The sequence below is a fragment of the Schistocerca americana genome, chromosome 5, assembly GCF_021461395.2.
Source record: "Schistocerca americana isolate TAMUIC-IGC-003095 chromosome 5, iqSchAmer2.1, whole genome shotgun sequence".
In the NCBI taxonomy this organism is placed as follows: domain Eukaryota; kingdom Metazoa; phylum Arthropoda; class Insecta; order Orthoptera; family Acrididae; genus Schistocerca; species Schistocerca americana.
This window is the reverse complement of record NC_060123.1, coordinates 585,573,146-585,591,500: the sequence shown is the minus strand read 5'-3', so window position 1 is coordinate 585,591,500 and position 18,355 is coordinate 585,573,146. Positions and strand designations below refer to the sequence as shown.

The following is an 18,355-nucleotide window of genomic DNA, read 5'->3' as shown; positions in this document are numbered from 1 at the left end:
TCTCCCAAGGCTGTCAGTAGTTGAAATGGAATGTTGTCTACTCCTGTGGCCTTGTTTCGACTTAGGTCTTTCTGTGCTTTGTCAAACTCTTCACGCAATATCATATCTCCTATTTCATTTTCATCTACATTCTCTTCCATTTCTATCATATTGTCCTCAAGAACATCGCCCTTGTATAGACCCTCTATATACTCCTTCCACCTTTCTGCTTTCCATTCTTTGGTTAGAACTGGGTTTCCATCTGAGAATTGTCTTACCAGGCAAAATAACCAAGTCATTCTGATTAGTTACCTGGCCAAAGCGTCGAAGGTGGGCACATTTGTGCTATCCCCAAAAGAAAGGTAAATTATCTGACAGAAACGACTATTCTTGCTTTTTACCTCGCTTGAATTAAGAGATAAAGAGAGACAAGAGATAAAAAAATTCAAAAAAATTAATTACACCTCATTTGCCGAAAACCTCTTTCTGTCGTTCTTCATTCACGAAATAAATGTGGTTCCATTTATAGATGACAATGTTGCCGAAATTTCGCTGCTTACAGTCAGCATTGTTTAGCACGATATTCCTTCAGGGCTCAGTAGTTACTCTCGGTTCTATGACACTATCCTGACCCCACAAAATACAATGTTTGATTTCGTCAGATATTTCTATGAAAGGAATCTTAATAGAAGTTCAGAAGTAATGTACATTTGTTGTTAGCGTTTTTAGCAAAGCCTGGGTCGCTGACCTGAGCGGGTGAGGCCACAGAAGACAGTACCGACGAAGAACGTGAGGCGCGGCTTGACCCTGAGGCGGTCAGTGAAGGAAGGCAGGGTTAGCCTGGCCACGAGGTCACCGGCAGCCATCATGGTGAGGCAGAGCGCCGTGTCGGACATGGAGAGCCGCAGGTGGCGCTGCAGGTACAAGGGCAGCAGCAGCGAAAAGTTGACGGCCGCCGTGATGGTGCACGCCGAGCCGAACATCACGTTCAGGTACACCTGGTTGCGTAGCAGGTCCAGGTCCATGAAGGCGATCACCCGACGCCACACTGGTTCCGGTTCTGAGAAGTCGAAAACAAAATGTGACTCATGATTCGATATTATTCCGCCGAAAAAATCGCAATCATTGTTTCAAAGTGGTAAAAATTCTGTTCAGTATTCGTAAGAGCTGAAGATGAATTGGTGTCGGGACTACAAGGAAAAGAAAGTCAATGAATACAACAGAAGAAATGAGTGAATTGGGCACTGGCAGGGCGTTTAGGTTAAAAATAGAGAAACTGAAATGTGTCTGCCATTTTCTGGCTAACTATTTGCTGTAGATTAATTTTTTCCACCGCTTAAGATTAATTACGCCAGCTGATTCGGTATCAGAACGAGAATATATATGAAATATAACTCAAAGAACTGCAATCCAACAAGTAGCTAGCACATTATCCTGCCCCTTCTGTATAGATGTGCTTCCTTCTTGTGAGGAACGGGGTGTACGAGGTTCACTTACACCGAATTTCTGAGAGAGGCACTAACGAGGACGATCCCCTCTCATGTCGTAAGGTTTCAACAGGTCCAGTGATTTGTTGACAGTACTTTAAATACGCTATAGTTTCCGCACGGATGCTGGGAAGATAGAGAAGAAAAGTTGTTGGTCACAAGGCATATAGACTCAATGAAGTCAGCACCTAGCCCGGATGAGCGCTTCTTCACTCCTATCGTTGACTTGGACCAGTAGTTTTAATCATGCTTAGTTTGAATTTAGTGTCCTCAGAGAAATGTTTGATTTGTGTAGTACCACGCCAGGGACTTTCTTTTCTTCGCAATTTGCGTGTGATCTTTATCTTAGCGAATCTTTGTGTACGTGCTTTAAGATGAATTGGTGTCAGGACTACGTGGAAAAGAAAGTCAATGAATACAACAGAAGGAATTAGTGAACTGGGCACTGGCAGGACGTTTAGGTTAAAAATAGAGAAACTGGAAAGATTCTGCCATTTTCTGGCTGTAGATTAATTTTTTCCACCGCTTAAGATTAATTACGCCAGCTGATTCGGTATCAGAACGAGAATATATAAAATATAACTCAAAGAACTGCAATCCAACAAGTAGCTAGCACATTATCCTGCCTCTTCCTTCCTTCCTTCTTGTGAAGAAGGGGGCGGAGGAGGTTCGCTTACTTCGAATTAGTTGACTGATCATTACAACGCCAAATGCACGTTACTAACACCACTGCATGCGTGATTACCTCCGCACTCTCACGGTATGTTCAGTAGAACTGTATCTGCTGTTTCGGTGGGTGATTCCTGGAGAGATTATTTTTCTCTTCGAGTAATCAGTACCTTGCAGTCCACTTGCATGTGTCTCGGAATACAGCTGCTCGGCATAGCGAGGCTGAACTAAGTGTGGGGGAGGCATCTATACCAATATATAATTTAAAGTCCCATGCCACGCATTCCTGTCTGTATGTGAAGCAAATATCAGGAACTACTGTACGGATTTTTATATGGTTTTCAGTAAAAATGGACTTATACATTGGGGGTTTGTATATTTGGTTTATTTGTTTCTATATGAGGAAAGTTGTCTTGTTATATATACTTACAAGGGAAGTATGTAATGCGACATGTCGAAACCTGAGCTCAATTTTTTTATACAGGAAGAAACACCGAAAGAGACCCAACGTCAAAATTTTTTTTGGTAAGACTCACTGCAAATTTTTCTTTTAAAAAAGTTGAGAACTGGCAAATATGTAGCTTACGATGCGGCTGCAGGGATGCACACCCCTGCCGTAGCTGAGGTCAAAAGGGCGTAGCCTTGGTTGACGGCAGAATGATTAACAGATAACAAGGAACAACGCGATCGTAACATCTAAAGTGAATTTCAATCTCCATTGACAGTTTCTCTGACATAATATTTTTAGCAGTTACTATTAACTTGAATTTCCAACTCATTTAACTGATACAATAATTAACAGGTGCCTTAGCGGTATCACTAGGTGTTAACAAAAGATAAAACTGAAGTAATTTTCTTAGTGTATTTTCATATATGCTGGCTAACAGCATTTGTCTTTGGGCAGATTTCTGAGTTTCACAATAATGTAGAATCCAGTTACCTTCAGATGAAATACACTGGTCAGCCAGAAGATAATGACCGTCAAACCACTATCGATATGAACCCATCCAGGCGATAGCAGCGTCATATGGCGAGGAGTGACTGTTAGTCAGACACACGCACAGTGCGTGGAGTATCGGTGAGAGAGCTGTCCGTGTGTAGAATGGGGAAGGCGCGCGATCTACCTGAGTTTCACCGAGGGCTGATTCTGACGGCTCAGAGGTTCGGCACTAGCATTTCAGAAACTGCACAATTTGTCAGGTGTTCGAGAAGTGCTGTGGTGTATTCAACACACGTCGAAACCAAGGAGAAACCACATCCAGATATAGTGAGCTGGACGGCCACGCCTTATTAAAATTGTCGGACGTCTAGGCTAGGTAGACTGGTAAAACGGGACTTGCGGTGAACTGCGGTGGAACTAATATCAGACTTTAATGTTGAGCAGAGGGCCTCCGCAGTCGACGACCCATGCATGTGGCAAAGTTAGCACCACAAAACCGCCAACTACGACTGAAATGAGCATCTGACCATCAGCGCTGGACGTTGGCGCAGTGTCAGAGCGTTTCATGCTCTGATCAATCCCGGTATCTTCGTCATGATGCCAATGCGAGGGCGTGAAGCCTTCATATTCCAGGGAACACCTCCTTGGAACCTTTACTGTGGGACAGAGACAAGCTAGTGGCCGCTCTGTGGAACATTTACATGAGCATCCATGAGTCCAGTGGAGTTCATGCAGGGCACCACGACGGCCAACAAAGGAGTTCCAATTGATGTGCTGCCCCGCCAAATCACCAGATCTGAGCCAGATCGAACACATCTGAGATGTGACTGAACGTAATGTCAGAACTCATCGCCCCCCTCCGCGGACTTTATGAGAGTTACATGACTTGTGTATGCAGATGCACTGTCGAATCCCTCCAGCGATCCACCAACGCCTCATTGCTTCCATGCCATGACACGTCGCCGCTGTTATCTGTGCCTAAGGACGACAGATCAGTCGTTAGGTAGGTGGTCACAATGTTCTGACTGATCAGTGTATTAACAATGTGGTATTCAATCGAAATCATCACCTTCTACTGAAGACCTACATATGTATTATTTATTAGTTAATTTCTTGGACATTCATCTGAAAGATGTCGACATCTTGTTAGAAATAACGGAAATATTAGAACGAACAGAAAATAATTGACGATGCTGCGAATTGTGGGCCCCATGATGCTAATTAAAATCAAGAAAAAAAAAGCAGAACCATCCCAGCTCGAGGAAAACATGTATGGCAATAGCTTCTAGTTTCAAAAGAAAAGCTGGGGATTTTTTGTTAAATGATGGGGAGAGAAAACGCTTAAGGCTGAGCAATGTGCAAAGCCAGTTCCACGTCGTAAAATCTGAACGTGACTTGTTGAACAGTACAACGATTTACACGAAGTACGAAATACATGCCAAAATAACACTCATAAAATTTTGAAATAGAAGCTATTTAAAGATTTAGAACTGCTCTCAAGAGTTAATGCACAGCTACCGAGGGAGATTTACGTGGCTGGGCCCTCTGAATTGCAAGTGAGATGAACGTTACTAATTATCAGGTTTCTTCGACCCAGCTAAATTGACGCAGGGAATTATATGGGAAAGGAAGTCGCAAAATTAAGTAGGTTACTTCAGGTAAAAGAGTAGAGGAATTGTGACTGATAACTAATACTCTAGATAAATTCAGTCAGGTTTCGTGCAAGAACTGCACTGTGTAGACCGCACTACATAATTTCAACTAAAACAAAAACAAAATCACTTCTGCATTCGATGTATGTGATGATACCTTATTGTTTCCACAGCTTTATACGTGTCTTCAGGAACGTCGAGGTAAATCTTGTAATCGATGTACCAAATTCTCGAAAATGTCATTTATTTTCTATATTAGATCCGAAACGTCTTTTTACCAGATGCAGCAAATAATTCATTGCTTTTGTTGGATTCTTGCCCTGGAGATAACAGACATCTGTGTTTACGAGGATGACGGAAAGATTCAGCGTCTCGACAAAGAAATTTTTCGACACCGTAAAGAACTTTTGAGAAAATGGTGGCTGATAGCTCTTTGTCATGTCAGGTTTATCGGCGGTATAGTATTGTCTCAACTTCAGTCACTTGTACATCACCAAGTTTTACCGACCTGATCAAGTATGCCCGGTACGTAGCACAATAACAGAACAACAGCCACGACCTTTTCTTAATCCATCCCATTTCTCTCTAAAACAAACTATTAACTAATCTGACTTGCTCAAAATGATTAATTATCCTCTCTCAGGTGCGTCTGGTGTAAGTAATTTTTGTGACAATTACTTGTGATTATCAAGAAACTATTTCATTGTTTGTAAAATACACATTTTTCAAAAACTGTCAAAAGAGCTGTGCTAAAGAAATTGTTATAAAATATTTCAGGGCAACATTTCTGGTTGATAGAAGTCATCTGTAATGTAACACCATACATTGTATAGATTTTCTTTCCTCTGGTAGTCAAGGATGTAACAGTTGCATACTCAACAGTTTAGTTAACGTTATGAGCTGGAATTATTAAAAAATTAATGATTAGAGACAGTTTTGGTACCGTAAAAGTGCTCAAAGTTCGTCTTTTTGCAGTTTGCACTTCACGTTACGCAGCGTGACGTGCTCTTGCCACGATTGCGTCTGCTTATTCACTAATTCGAGCGCCAAGGAGTGTGGCCTGAACAAACCGGTTATAAGCCGTTCTCTGTGCGGCAAAAATGAGTTGCTTTAAAAATTTCTTTAAAACGATCTTGCTGTGCGCCTTAGCAACTAAAATTTTGACAGTGCATTTCTTTCGGTTTAATTCTCATGTACGAAAAATTTCATGCTAGGTGTGTTAGGTTTCGACATGTCGCATTGGACCATTCCCTTGTTAGTGTCACCCATGCGAAGCCGAAACGGGTCGCTAGAATTGTACAACATTTATTAATTTCGTGATGGTCCTTACTGACTGTATTATCTGATCTGTGACAACTACCTACCTTTGCTGCACTAGTCCTGTTCCACAGGATGTAACTAAACTTGTATATCGTTGACGTAAACCACAAAACTTCATACTGTAACTCACAGCTATAAACGAATCCTATACTCTCACGTCACTGCCTATACTGCATTGTCAGTAAGAGTTCGTTATACCGTCACAGCTGCATAGTACCTTAGGATACAACCTGGTTACACCAAACCAATTGATCAGAATTAATTCAAAGTGTCACGACACTATCAGAGATTTAGCTCCACGCAGACTGCTTCACGTCTAAATAAATATACCTGCGAAATCGTTAGGTTGCTAGCTTTCCTCTTACATTTAACTGGTACGTGCTACACAAAGCTCTCATACACACACTCACGTGCGCTCTTACAATTGTTGACCACGTATGGTTTTCAAGGCAATCTTAGACCATTCTTCCTGCAAAATATTGGTGTTTTCGGGTGAGGATGATGGAGAAAGATGGTGGTCAACGTATACCGGTAATTCCCTCTAATGTAGACCACTAAGGCTCAATAATATTGATATTGGTGACAGTGATTCTCGTGCTCACAAAACCAGTCCGGGGCGATGAAGGCTGTGTGAACGGGGGCCCCTATCATCTTAGAAAACATTGTACAATGGGACAGACCTGATCTGCCAAAATAATCACATAATCCTTCGTAATAATGTGAACTTGCAGAGTGACAATGGGATCCATGGAATACTACGATATTGCTGGCCAAATCATAACCGAACCCCACCATGTTTAACTCTTAGGACTTAAACGTAGCGAGAAGATGGAAACAGTGTGAAACAAGACTCATCCGACCAGATGAAATTCTTTCATTGCTGCATAACGCAGGTTTCATGGCTTTGGTATGACGTTTGCCTGTAAAGGGCATTTGCATAGATGATGAATGGTTTTGGAGTTCCAGTTCCCCTTGCAATGACCCGCTTGCGGTGCTCCCTTCTTGTCGTTTTCGTGCTGACAGGGTTGACCAGTGAGATATTCAGTTCTGCGTAGACTTTTGCAGCTAACGTTCTCTTATTTTTCGTCGCACTCATCTTCAGTGACCGTCTGTCACGATCACTCAGCACAGACTTTGGTCCGCGTTGTCACTTAGCGGATACTGTCTTTCAGCTTTCTCTGTATGTGGTACAAATGTTCGATATGTTGCCTCTAGGAACACCAAGCGCGGCTGCCTTGGTTACAGAAGCACGCACCATAGGAGTACCAACAATTTTTCCACATTCTAACTCACTTACCCTCAGCATAATGCACTCACTACTACACAGAACAGTGCCCTGACCACAACCGAAACTTGCAACGTATCGACGACGTTGCAGAGGTGCGGCTCATGGCGCAAATACAACAGCACAACCGTCATCCTTCGCTAGCATCTACGTTTAAGTTGAAGGATCCACATCTCGCGGTTTTTCCACTTTTTCTGACCAACTCCTTTACATATGACTTACATAAACATACGTCAGAAGGTCTGATGGCAATTATTCAAATCTGTTACTGAAAACAGCTATTCGGCCATTTACATCAATTATGCTTGATGTAGTATTATCAAAAGAGGAAGTGGAGGAATATGCACCACTGGCTTGCATAGGCTGATCAGTACTGCGTAAGCTATTCAGATCAAAATTAAATGACAAAATACTGACTAATGAAAAAGCATCTAAGGTGGCGTGACCTCCTGGCCATCATTTCTTACATAATCCTTCCTCATAATCGTATTCTGCACATCAAGACACTTTATTCGAACCCATAATCGATAAGGTAGATTCAATTTTGTATGAATTCATGTAAGCGATATGCAAATCTAATAAGCAAATAGCAAGTGCGCACAGAGGTTGAAAAAGTCGAGGCTGGTGTACACAACATGACGGCCACAGGAATTTTCGTTCGAAAAGAGGTAACCAGCCCGCTGGGAGGCCAGTCCCTTCAGAGGGGTGAGTCAACACACAGCTACTTCAGCCAGAGCGACCATTCAGAGAGAGGACAGCTTTGCCAGAGCGAAGGTATAATGACCCCCGTGTTCGACTTAAAATCAAATTCCACTACATTGTGTGGGAGCGCCCAGAAGATGCATTTTTTGATGGACCGACTGCATAGTTACGGAGTTCTCACAGGAAAACAGTATATGCCTAATGGAGATGCTACATATTTCCGCATTGCTCGACTTAAACGAAACGTCATTCTCCCGTTTAAAAGAGCAGCGCTGATTGGCAGAATATTTCTGATGCAAAGATCCAGAGAAGTGAGGGAAGACAGCGAATGATATACCCTTGCAATTTTTCCAGAAAAAGGGGCTGTTTCGTTGTCGCTCTTGGAGCAGGAACACGTAACAAGAGCGAATGTGCTCGTATGTGTATGCAAAGAGCGAGGAACAAAGTCTCTCCTCAGTACTTCACTGGGAGAGCACCTCTGTTGTTAGTGAATCGGAGCAATACTCTATATTGAGTCGCTTGCTATTAAGCATTGTTCACTGTGTTGGCCATCACACTTATTGTGTGGTGTGAACACGGACACAGTACTAGTTAAATGCCTGTGAGCGAATATTTAGTGGCATCGCAGTGGACTGGTTATCTGACCGGTGTACCACACGGATAGGAGTCCCTGACTTCATCAAGGCATAGGGAGAGTTTGATTGGCGAAGGTTAATCCAGATAGAAAGAGATAGTTGTGTTATTTGGCAGCAGCGAGCGACGCAGGCAGCAGTCATAGCAACTCCATTACATTTCTCACGCGACAGTCTTGACCGTACCTAGAAAAGTTATTCAAGTTGTGTAGGTGTGGCTCTCAGCCATTCTACTGAGTAAATAACATTCTTAAAGAAAAGGGAGAAAAGAACCTTTCCATATTTTTTAAAATAATAGCATTCCTATCCATAAGAGGGAATCTACTGTTCTGAAAAGAACCTGGAAATTTATTATATTATAAGAAAAAGTTTCACTTGATTTCTCAGAATTTCTTGCGATAAATAATATTTTTCGTTTGTTTAATGTTTTTCTTACACTAACTAGCAATACTCCAGTACCCAACTATTCCACTAGTTATGTAAAAATATAGAATATTTTTGTGTCTTTTCCTTACAGCGGACGACTCCACAAGATATTTGTTGCTGAATGTTTTTCAAGCAGTTCTTGTTGGTACTTCAGGAGCGTCTGTCTGACTTCTGTAGTAGTGTGAGGTGGAAATTGTTCTTGCGGGAGTCAAAGGGTACTTGTTGGATCAATCCATTGTGCAACTTGACAAAATAAAACCCACACACTCACAAGCAGGTTGTGCATGAATGTGTAAATCTTGACAAGTATTAGATTTTTGCAGTTAATAACACAAATAACACAATTATAAAAGCACTTCTAAATAAAAACCTAAGATCAAAGCTGCTGGCAAGCGGAAGTCATATTTTTGATAATTTATGTAGTAGGACCTGTTAAATATTGTCTTAATCTTTCTTTCTTAAGGAAAATTAATGTCGATCCTTTCAGTTTAAACTTCTAAAACGTAGAAAAACAATGTGATAACTTATACACTTGCTCCAATATCTACCAAGGTTTGTTTAAACGGTATGGTTGCAAAGTCATACTGCAAGAGAGAGTCACATGTTGCTAATTTAATTAATTTTGCAACGAATTTCAATTAGTTACTTTTCTTAGGTGGTGCTAACACTGTCTACCTTTCCAAATTTATTTAGTAACTTGTCGAAATTCTGCTTTCAGATCTGCAAAGCAGTTTTAAAACCTTTTCGGTGCAGGATTCAGGATTGGATTGTATCTGATAAATACTGCAAGCAGGTTTTACACTCTGAACAATGGCTACTGTGTGGTTATGCGTTTAAACACCGAATCATCTAACTATTACTTTCACCAACACTATGTTTGGCCCTTACACAGATAAAGCTAACGTTCGAAGTAGTTCTTTGTTCAAGACGCAAAACAACAGCTGTCCTTCTTTGATCGTAACACAGTCCACGGAACGAGTAAAATGTAGTCTCTTTTCTGCCCAACTGCTTGAAGCAATCATGGTATGTATTCGTTCTCTTGATGTGATTGCCTCTGGTTCTAGGCTGCTCGAGGTACTCTCTGCTTCTTCTTCTCGGTATCTTATGCACTTTAAATAACTCTTCTCCCGGGCAATTCTTTTTTTACTTCAAGGCTCTTCAGCTCTTGTAAAATCCTCTACTGCGTCGAGCTTAGGAACAAATTTTCTTGTCGAAATATTGGTAAGTTATTGCAGCAATGGCGAGGAAATGATACTCTACAAGTTCTGAAGCCTTCTCATCTTTTCACGCTGTAAATGCGTTTTCCTTTTACAAAAACTGTCCGAGATCGTAAGCTCTTTCACTTTCCACTGCTATTTTCCTTTTTATGCCCATCATTGTGATTTACGATCTGCATGACTTCGGCCGTTCATTTACGCTAAAAATGAAACACTTGTAGCTGTCATTTTCATGTTATATTATTATATTGGAACCAGTTTCGGTGGATCAATACATCATCTTCAGGCCTTAACTGACGTTGATACCGTCAGTGGCCAGTATCTATGAACTAGCTTCGTAGAGTACTGTAAAAGCAAGATTGTGTTTGCCCCCATCAACTACCAACTGCTTCAGTCACAACACTGCAGACAGAACATCGCTTTACAGTATTTTACGGAAGCCACTTCATAGATGTTGACCACTGACAGTATCGTGTATACGATTGGTGTTCACCCTATCAGCGTCAGTTAGAGCCTGAAGATGGCTTATTGAGCCACCGAATCTGGTTGCAACACAATGAAGTAGTATCAAAAGGACGGCTGCAGTTATTTCATTGTATTATGCTTCTAAACCTCGTCAGCCTTCCACAAAAAAGTAATTTTCCACCAATTACGTCCGTCCTCACTCTCGTCCATTCAAACACATCTAAATCACACCGTGACAAGATTTCATAGCAATATCTCAAATTCTCTTCTATAAATTTCACCTTACACTCGATACTTCCAAAAGAACTATTAATTTTTACAAGATGCAACTGATTTTCCACTCATGACCAGACGAACCACGTCCATCCATCTGAATACAGCCGAGTCGCAGCGTAGGCTGACTACACGTGTTTTGTTAGTTCCCTGCCGACACCGTTGTTTATATAGACAAAAATTTTCATTCCTAGCGAAAGATCCAATGAATTCATGGAACTTAACTATAATCCACTGAAAAATTAACATTACAGATTTATATGACTTTTTTTACATAAACCCAAGAAACAAATAAAGGAAATTTGAAGGATTAATTAGGTACAACTTAATTATACGTAACTGCTAGGTATTACACTGAAGCGCCAAAGAAACTGGTATAGACCTGCGTATTCAAATAGAGAGAGATTTAAAGAAGCAGAATAGGGCGCTACGGTCGGCAACGCCTTCATAAGGCAACAAGTGTCTCGCGCAGTTCTTAAATTGCTTACTGCTGCTACGATGGAACGTTATCAAGATTTAAGTGGGTTTCAACGTGGTGTTATAGTCGGCGCACGAGCGATGGGACACAGCATCTGTGAGGTAGCGATGAATAGGGGATTTTGCCATACAGCCATTTCTCGAGTGTACCGTGAATATCAGGAATCCGGTAAAATATCAAATCTCAGACATCGCTGCGGCCGGAAAAAGATCCTGCAAGAACGGGACCAACGACGACTCAAGAGAATAGTTCAACGTTACAGAAGCGCAACCCTTTCGGAAATTGCTGCAGATTGCTGGTGGAGGGTCTGTAATGGTGTGTGGTGCGTGCAGTTTGATTGATACGGGACCCCTGATACGTCTAGATACGACTTTGGCAGGCGACATGTATGTAAGCATCCTTTCTGATCATCTGCATCCACTGATGTCCATCGAGCATTCCGACGACACCCCACACGTCCAGATTTTGCTACAGAGTGGCTCCAGGAACACTCTTCTGAGTTTAGACACTTCCGCTGCCCACCAACCTCCCCAGTCGTGAACCTATTGACCATATCTGGGATGCTTTGCAACGAGCTGTTCAGAAGAGATCTCCACCTCCTCGTACTCTTACGTATTTATGGACAGCCCTTCAGGATTCATGGTGTCTGTTATCTCCAGCACTACTTAAGACCTTATTCGAGTCCATGCCACGTCGTGTTGCAGCACTTCTGCAAGCTCGCGGGGGTCCTACACGATATTAGGCAAATTTACCAGTTTCTTTGCTTCTTCAGTTTATACTGGGTTCAAATGGTTCAAATGGCTCTGAGCACTATGGGACTTAACTTCTGAGGTCATCAGTCCCCTAGAACTTAGAACTACGTAAACCTAACTAACCTAAGGACAACACACACATCCATGCCCGAGGCAGGATTCGAACCTGCGACCGTAGCGGCCGCGCGGTTCCAGACTGTAGCGTCTAGAACCGCTCGGCCACCCAGGCCGGCGTATACTGGTGAGAGCCTGTTGTGCAATTCAGAGAGTGGGCTGAAAATATGACAGTTATAGACAGCACAAAATGTACAGTTTAGAAAACATCGTTGCCGTGAAACACAACTAGCTCTTTATTCACATGAAGTGCTGAGTGCTATTGACAAGGGATTTCAGATCGATTCCGTATTCCTGGATTTCCGGAAGGCTTTGGGCACTGTACCACTCAAGCGACAGGTAGTAAAATTACGTGATTATGGAATATCGTCTCAGTTATGCGACTGGATTTGCGATTTCCTGTCAGAGCGGTCACAGCTCGTAGTAATTGACGGGAAGTCATCTAGTAAAACAGAAGGTAGTGTTATAGACCCTTTGCTGTTCCTTATCTATATAAACGATTTTGGAGAGAATCTTCGGTTGTTTGCAGATGACGCTCTCGTTTATAGACTAATAAAGTCATCAGAAGACCAAAACAAACCTCAAAACGATTTAGAAAAGATATCTGAATGGTGCGAAAAGTGGCAGTTGACCCTAAATAAGGAAAAGTGTGAAGTCATCCACCTGAGTACTAAAAGGAACTCGTTAAACTTCGGTTACACGATAAACCAGTCTAATCTAAAAGCCGTAAATTCAACTAAATACCAGGTATTTCAATTACGAACAACTTAAATTGGAAAGAATACATAGAAAATGTTATGGGGAAGGCTAACCAAAGGCTGCGTTTTATTGGCAGGGCACGTAGAAAATGTAACAGACCTACTACGCTTGTCCGTCCTCTTTTAGAATACTGTTGCGCCCTGTGGGATCCTTACCAAGCAGGACTGACGGAGTACATCGAAAAAGTTCAAAAAAAGGCAGCACGTTTTGTATTATCGCGAAATATGAGAAAGAGTGTCACAGAAATGATACAGGATTTGGGCTGGAAATCATTAGAAGAAAGGCGTTTCTCGTTGCGACGGAATCTTCTCACGAAATTCCTATCAGAAACTTTCTCCTCCGAATGCGAAAATATTTTGATGACACGGACCTACATAGGGCGGAACGATCACCAAGATAAAACAAGCCGCGCCGGATTAGCCGAGCGGTCTGAGGCGCTGCAGTCATGGAGTGGGCGGCTGATCCCGGCGGAGGTTCGAGTCCTCCCTCGGGCATGGGTGTGTGTGTTTGTCCTAAAGATAATTTAGGTTAAGTAAAGCTTAGGGACTGATGACCTTAGCAGTTAAGTCCCATAAGATTTCACACACATTTGAACACACACACACACACACATATATATATATATATATATATATATATATATATATATATATATATATATATATAATAAGGGAAATCAGAGCTCGTACGAAAAGATACAGCTGTTCATTCTTTCCGCACGCTATACGAGATTGGAATAATAGAGAATTTTGAAGGTGGTTCGATGAACCCTCGGCCAGGCACTTAAATGTGTTTTGCAGATGATCCATGTAGATGTAGATGTACTGTCTCCAGAATGGCTATGTAGGGAAGAGTTACCTATGGCTGCAGCTGACAAGCTGTTCTCAGGGACAGCTCATGGAATTGCGATCACTGAATGAGACTGAATGCTCAAGAAAGTTCTAGTAATTCACAGGAATCTGTTCGTTGGTACTCACTCTGTCGAACTGAACGCGTGTCCTCTTCGCTAGTGGTGGGCAGACGCTTGCTGTAATGTACAGGCACGGCTTCGTTCACGTCGCCCAGTTCGGAGTTGGCCAGTGGGGTCACGGAGGTGAAATGCCTCGGCTGCCGCAGCTTAGTGCGATCCACATCCACTGTAGCGCCGTCCGTGGACCCGTCTGACTCGCCCTTGAGCGGCTTCAACTCGCTGGCGACGGGTCGGCGCTCGGCGTGCCATTCCAGCGGGTGGAAGAGGAGGCTGCCCATGGGTCCGTGCATGGCCACGGCTCCCAGAACCATCATGGTGCCGGTGAAGCCGTAGTTCTCCAGCAGAAAACGCACCACGTGCGGCATCGCCATCTGGCCCATATTTCCGCCCGACATGTACATGCCGACGGCACGCCCTCGTGCCTTCAAGAAGTACGTTTTCACTACCATGAAGCCGGACGGAGCGACTAGCCCAAAGCCGAGACCTGTCGAAAGTGAGCTGAACATAAGTACGTTTCCCGAACCCTGTAGTCCCACCATTATCAAAAAACATTATTTACAAAATTTTGACATAATTAACGCTCATTATCATAGTAAGGATGGTCGAAGCAGAGAGGATATAAAATGTAGACTGGCAAGGAATGCGTTTCTGACGAAGAAACATTTGTTAAGATCGAGTATAGATTTAAATGTCAGGAAGTCGTTTCTGAAAGGATTTGTATGGAGTGTAGCCCTGTATGGAAGTGAAACATGGACGATAAATAGTTTGGAGAAGAAGAGAATAGAAGCTTTTGAAATGTGGTGCTACAGAAGGATGCTGAAGAATAGATGGGTAGATCACCTAACTAATGAGGAGGTATTGAATAGAATTGGGGAGGAGTTTGTGGCACAACTTGACTAGAAGATGGGATCGGTTGGTAGGACATGTTCTGAGACATCGAGGGATAACCAGTTTAGTATTGGAGGGCATCGTGGAGGGTAAAAATCGTAGAGGGAGACCAAGAGATGAATACACTAAACAGATTCAGAAGGATCCAGGTTGCAGTAGGTACTGGGAGATGAAGAAGCTTGCACAGGATAGAGTAGCATGGAGAGCTACATCAAACCAGTCTCAGGACTGAAGACCACAACAACAACATCATAGGAAGCAAACCATACAAGAAAGAATTGGTAAAAGCTTAGCACTCAGTTGTTTAAATTTGGTCATTTCATTTTGGAATATAATTTTAAAATTTATTTCTCAAAACTAATATTACCATAACGAACAACGAATGTGAGATGAAACTGGCAAAAAGTAAACAATCAGTATGTTTTAAGGAGTTGGTTTCACTTCAGAACCTCTGGGATATACAGTTCTGAACTACCCATCATTTCATGCTATACATTTGAAAGCATAATCTTCTTTTGCACAGACATAATTCCACATCTCGTGGGTGCCGTGAACTTATAATGCCTAAAACAAGTTATAGTCCAAAATAACAAGCAAAAATGGTTATAAATTTTAAATAAATTGTCTGTCAAAACTATATACTGACCCAGTGGTTTCAAATCGAAACTACTCATAAGAGCAGTAGTGCATAATTAATATTACAATAGCTTTAAACATACTTGGCAACGACCTTACCACAGTGGATACACTGGTTCCCGTCAGATCATCGAAGTTAAATGCTGTCGGGCGTGGCCGGCACTTGGATGGGTGACCATCCGGGCCACCATGCACTGTTCCCATTTTTCGGGGTTCACTCGGCCTCGTGATGCCGATTGAGGAGCTACTCGACCGAATAGTAGCGGCTCCGGTCAAAGAAAACCATCATAACGACGGGGAGAACGGTGTGCTGACCACATGCCCCTCCTATCCGCATCCTCAGCTGAGGATGACAGCGGTCGGATGGTCCCGATGGGCCAATTGTGGCCTGAAGACGGAGTGCTTTTTTTTTTTAGACATAATTTCACTGTCAATGATCTCCTAAAATCATGAAGCACATTCTCTGAGCCGACCCTATAAATGTCTCCCACAACACATTACGTTCATAAGAGTACCTCAGCGTACCACTAGATGTCTCTTTACAGCAACGGCGTCTGTGATTTCATGTTAAAGGCACGGGTACTTCAACAAAAAATGAAATGGAAGTTTCAAGCGAAAACCACTGGTACCCAAAGGGTAAACAATATCGCTACTTCAGGAGATGGAAGTAACTAATATTGATCTATTCTGTTTGCCATAAAAGATTTCATGAAAGCCTGGAAACACAAAATCAGTCATGTTGTTTATAAAATTAAGAGCGAATAATCAGGATAAACGATTCAGTTGTTGTCAAAGAGCAAGAATTATATAAGAAGCTGACTAGCGCAGAAAAAAATGGCATTCATCGCTAAAAGTAGTCTACCGTATGTAAATAAGGGCTTCAGTCTACACTAACAAAAAAATTATAAAACCGTCGTATCTGTCTGTTTGTGTATTAGAATACGCTGATCCCCGAAATTAACTGACGAATTTTTGTGGGTTTTTTGCAGGTACCGTGAGAGTAATTTGGAACAGCATATATGCTTTATTTCATCAAAACTGGACTGCGAAAGCAGATACCGTGATTTAGAATTGTATCTAAAAACATCATGTCTGTCTATTTGTCTGTTTGAACAAGCTAATTTCCAAGAGTACTACTCGAATTTTCATCGGGTTTTCACAGTTACTGGGAGCTTAGCTTGAGGCAACACACAGGCTTTACTTCATCAAAATCGGATCACGCAAAAAAACATGTCGTAATTTATTATTTTATATACATGAATGTGTGTTTGTTTGTGCCTTTTCGTGTCTAACCGCGGAAACGATTTTGATAAAATGTAGCACGGATGTTGCTTGAACACCGAGGAAGAACATAGGCTACTTAAGAAAGCAGTATTAGGTATTTATTGATTTCTAGAATATTACACGAATTAGGTAAATATAGTTAATCTTTGGAGAAGCTATTTCTTCTTTCACTTTTGAACTTCATCATATTTGTGAAAACGCTTTTGATGATTGGTATGTTCTACACAGTAAGTTCCAACATAATGTATACAATACTTATCTGTCCTCAAGGTGTTTTATCCATACTTCCATACTATAAGAGGAAGACTGCACTGTAGTTCCGTCTCTAGGTTGTCGCACAGATGACAAAATGGTAGATATCGAAATAGACGACAGAGGGGTAGAGAAAAAATTAAAATCGCTCAAAAGAGGAAAGGCCGCTGGACCTCATGGGATACCAGTTCGATTTTACACAGAGTACGCGAAGGAACTTGCACCCCTTCTTGCAGCGGTGTACTGTAGGTCTCTAGAAGAGCGTAGCGTTCCAAAGGATTGGAAAAGGGCACAGGTCATCCCCGTTTTTAAGAAGGGACGTCGAACAGATGTGCAGAACTATAGACCTATATCCCTAACGTCAATCAGTTGTAGAATTTTTGAACACGTATTCTGTTCGAGTATAATGACTTTTCTGGAGACTAGAAATCTACTCTGTAGGAATCAGAATGGGTTTCGAAAAGACGATCGTGTGAAACCCAGCTCGCGCTATTCGTCCACGAGACTCAGAGGGCCATAGACACGCGTTAACAGGTAGATGTCGTGTTTCTTGACTTCCGCAATGCGTTCGATATAGTTCCCCACAGTCGTTTAATGAACAAAGTAAGAGCATATGGACTATCAGACCAATTGTGTGATTGGATTGAAGAGGTCCTGGATAAGAGAACGCAGCATGTCATTCTCAATGGAGAGAAGTCTTCCGAAGTAAGAGTGATTTCAGGTGTGCCGCAGGGGAGTGTCATAGGACCGTTGCTATTCACAATATACTTAAATGATCTTGTGGATAACATCGGAAGTTCACTGAGGCTTTTTGCGGATGATGCTGTGGTGTATCGAGAAGTTGTAACGATGGAAAATTGTACTGAAATGCAGGAGGATCTGCAGCGAATTGACGCATGGTGCAGGGAATGGCAATTGAATCTCAATGTAGACAAGTGTAATGTGCTGCGAATACATAGAAAGATAGATCCCTTATCATTCAGCTACAGAATAGCAGGTCAGCAACTGGAAACAGTTAATTCCATAAAATATCTGGGAGTACGCATTAGGAGTATTTTATAATGGAATGATCATATAAAGTTGATCGTCGGTAAAGCAGATGCCAGACTGAGATTCATTGGAAGAATCCTAAGGAAATGCAATCCGAAAACAAAGGAAGTAGGTTACAGTACGCT

At 42.0% G+C, this 18,355-nt stretch overlaps 1 protein-coding gene across 1 annotated transcript in view; it reads right to left on the bottom strand.

Moving 5' to 3' along the window:
• The window catches only part of LOC124616127 (monocarboxylate transporter 2-like), a 99,852-nt gene that overhangs the window by 23,234 nt on the left and 58,263 nt on the right, over positions 1-18,355 (bottom strand). The window contains exons 5-6 of the mRNA XM_047144394.1: positions 14,128-14,604; positions 728-1,039 (exon numbers count right to left, since the gene is read on the bottom strand). Of these exons, the coding sequence (XP_047000350.1) occupies positions 728-1,039; positions 14,128-14,604 (789 nt within the window). The remainder of the gene's footprint in view (positions 1-727; positions 1,040-14,127; positions 14,605-18,355) is intronic.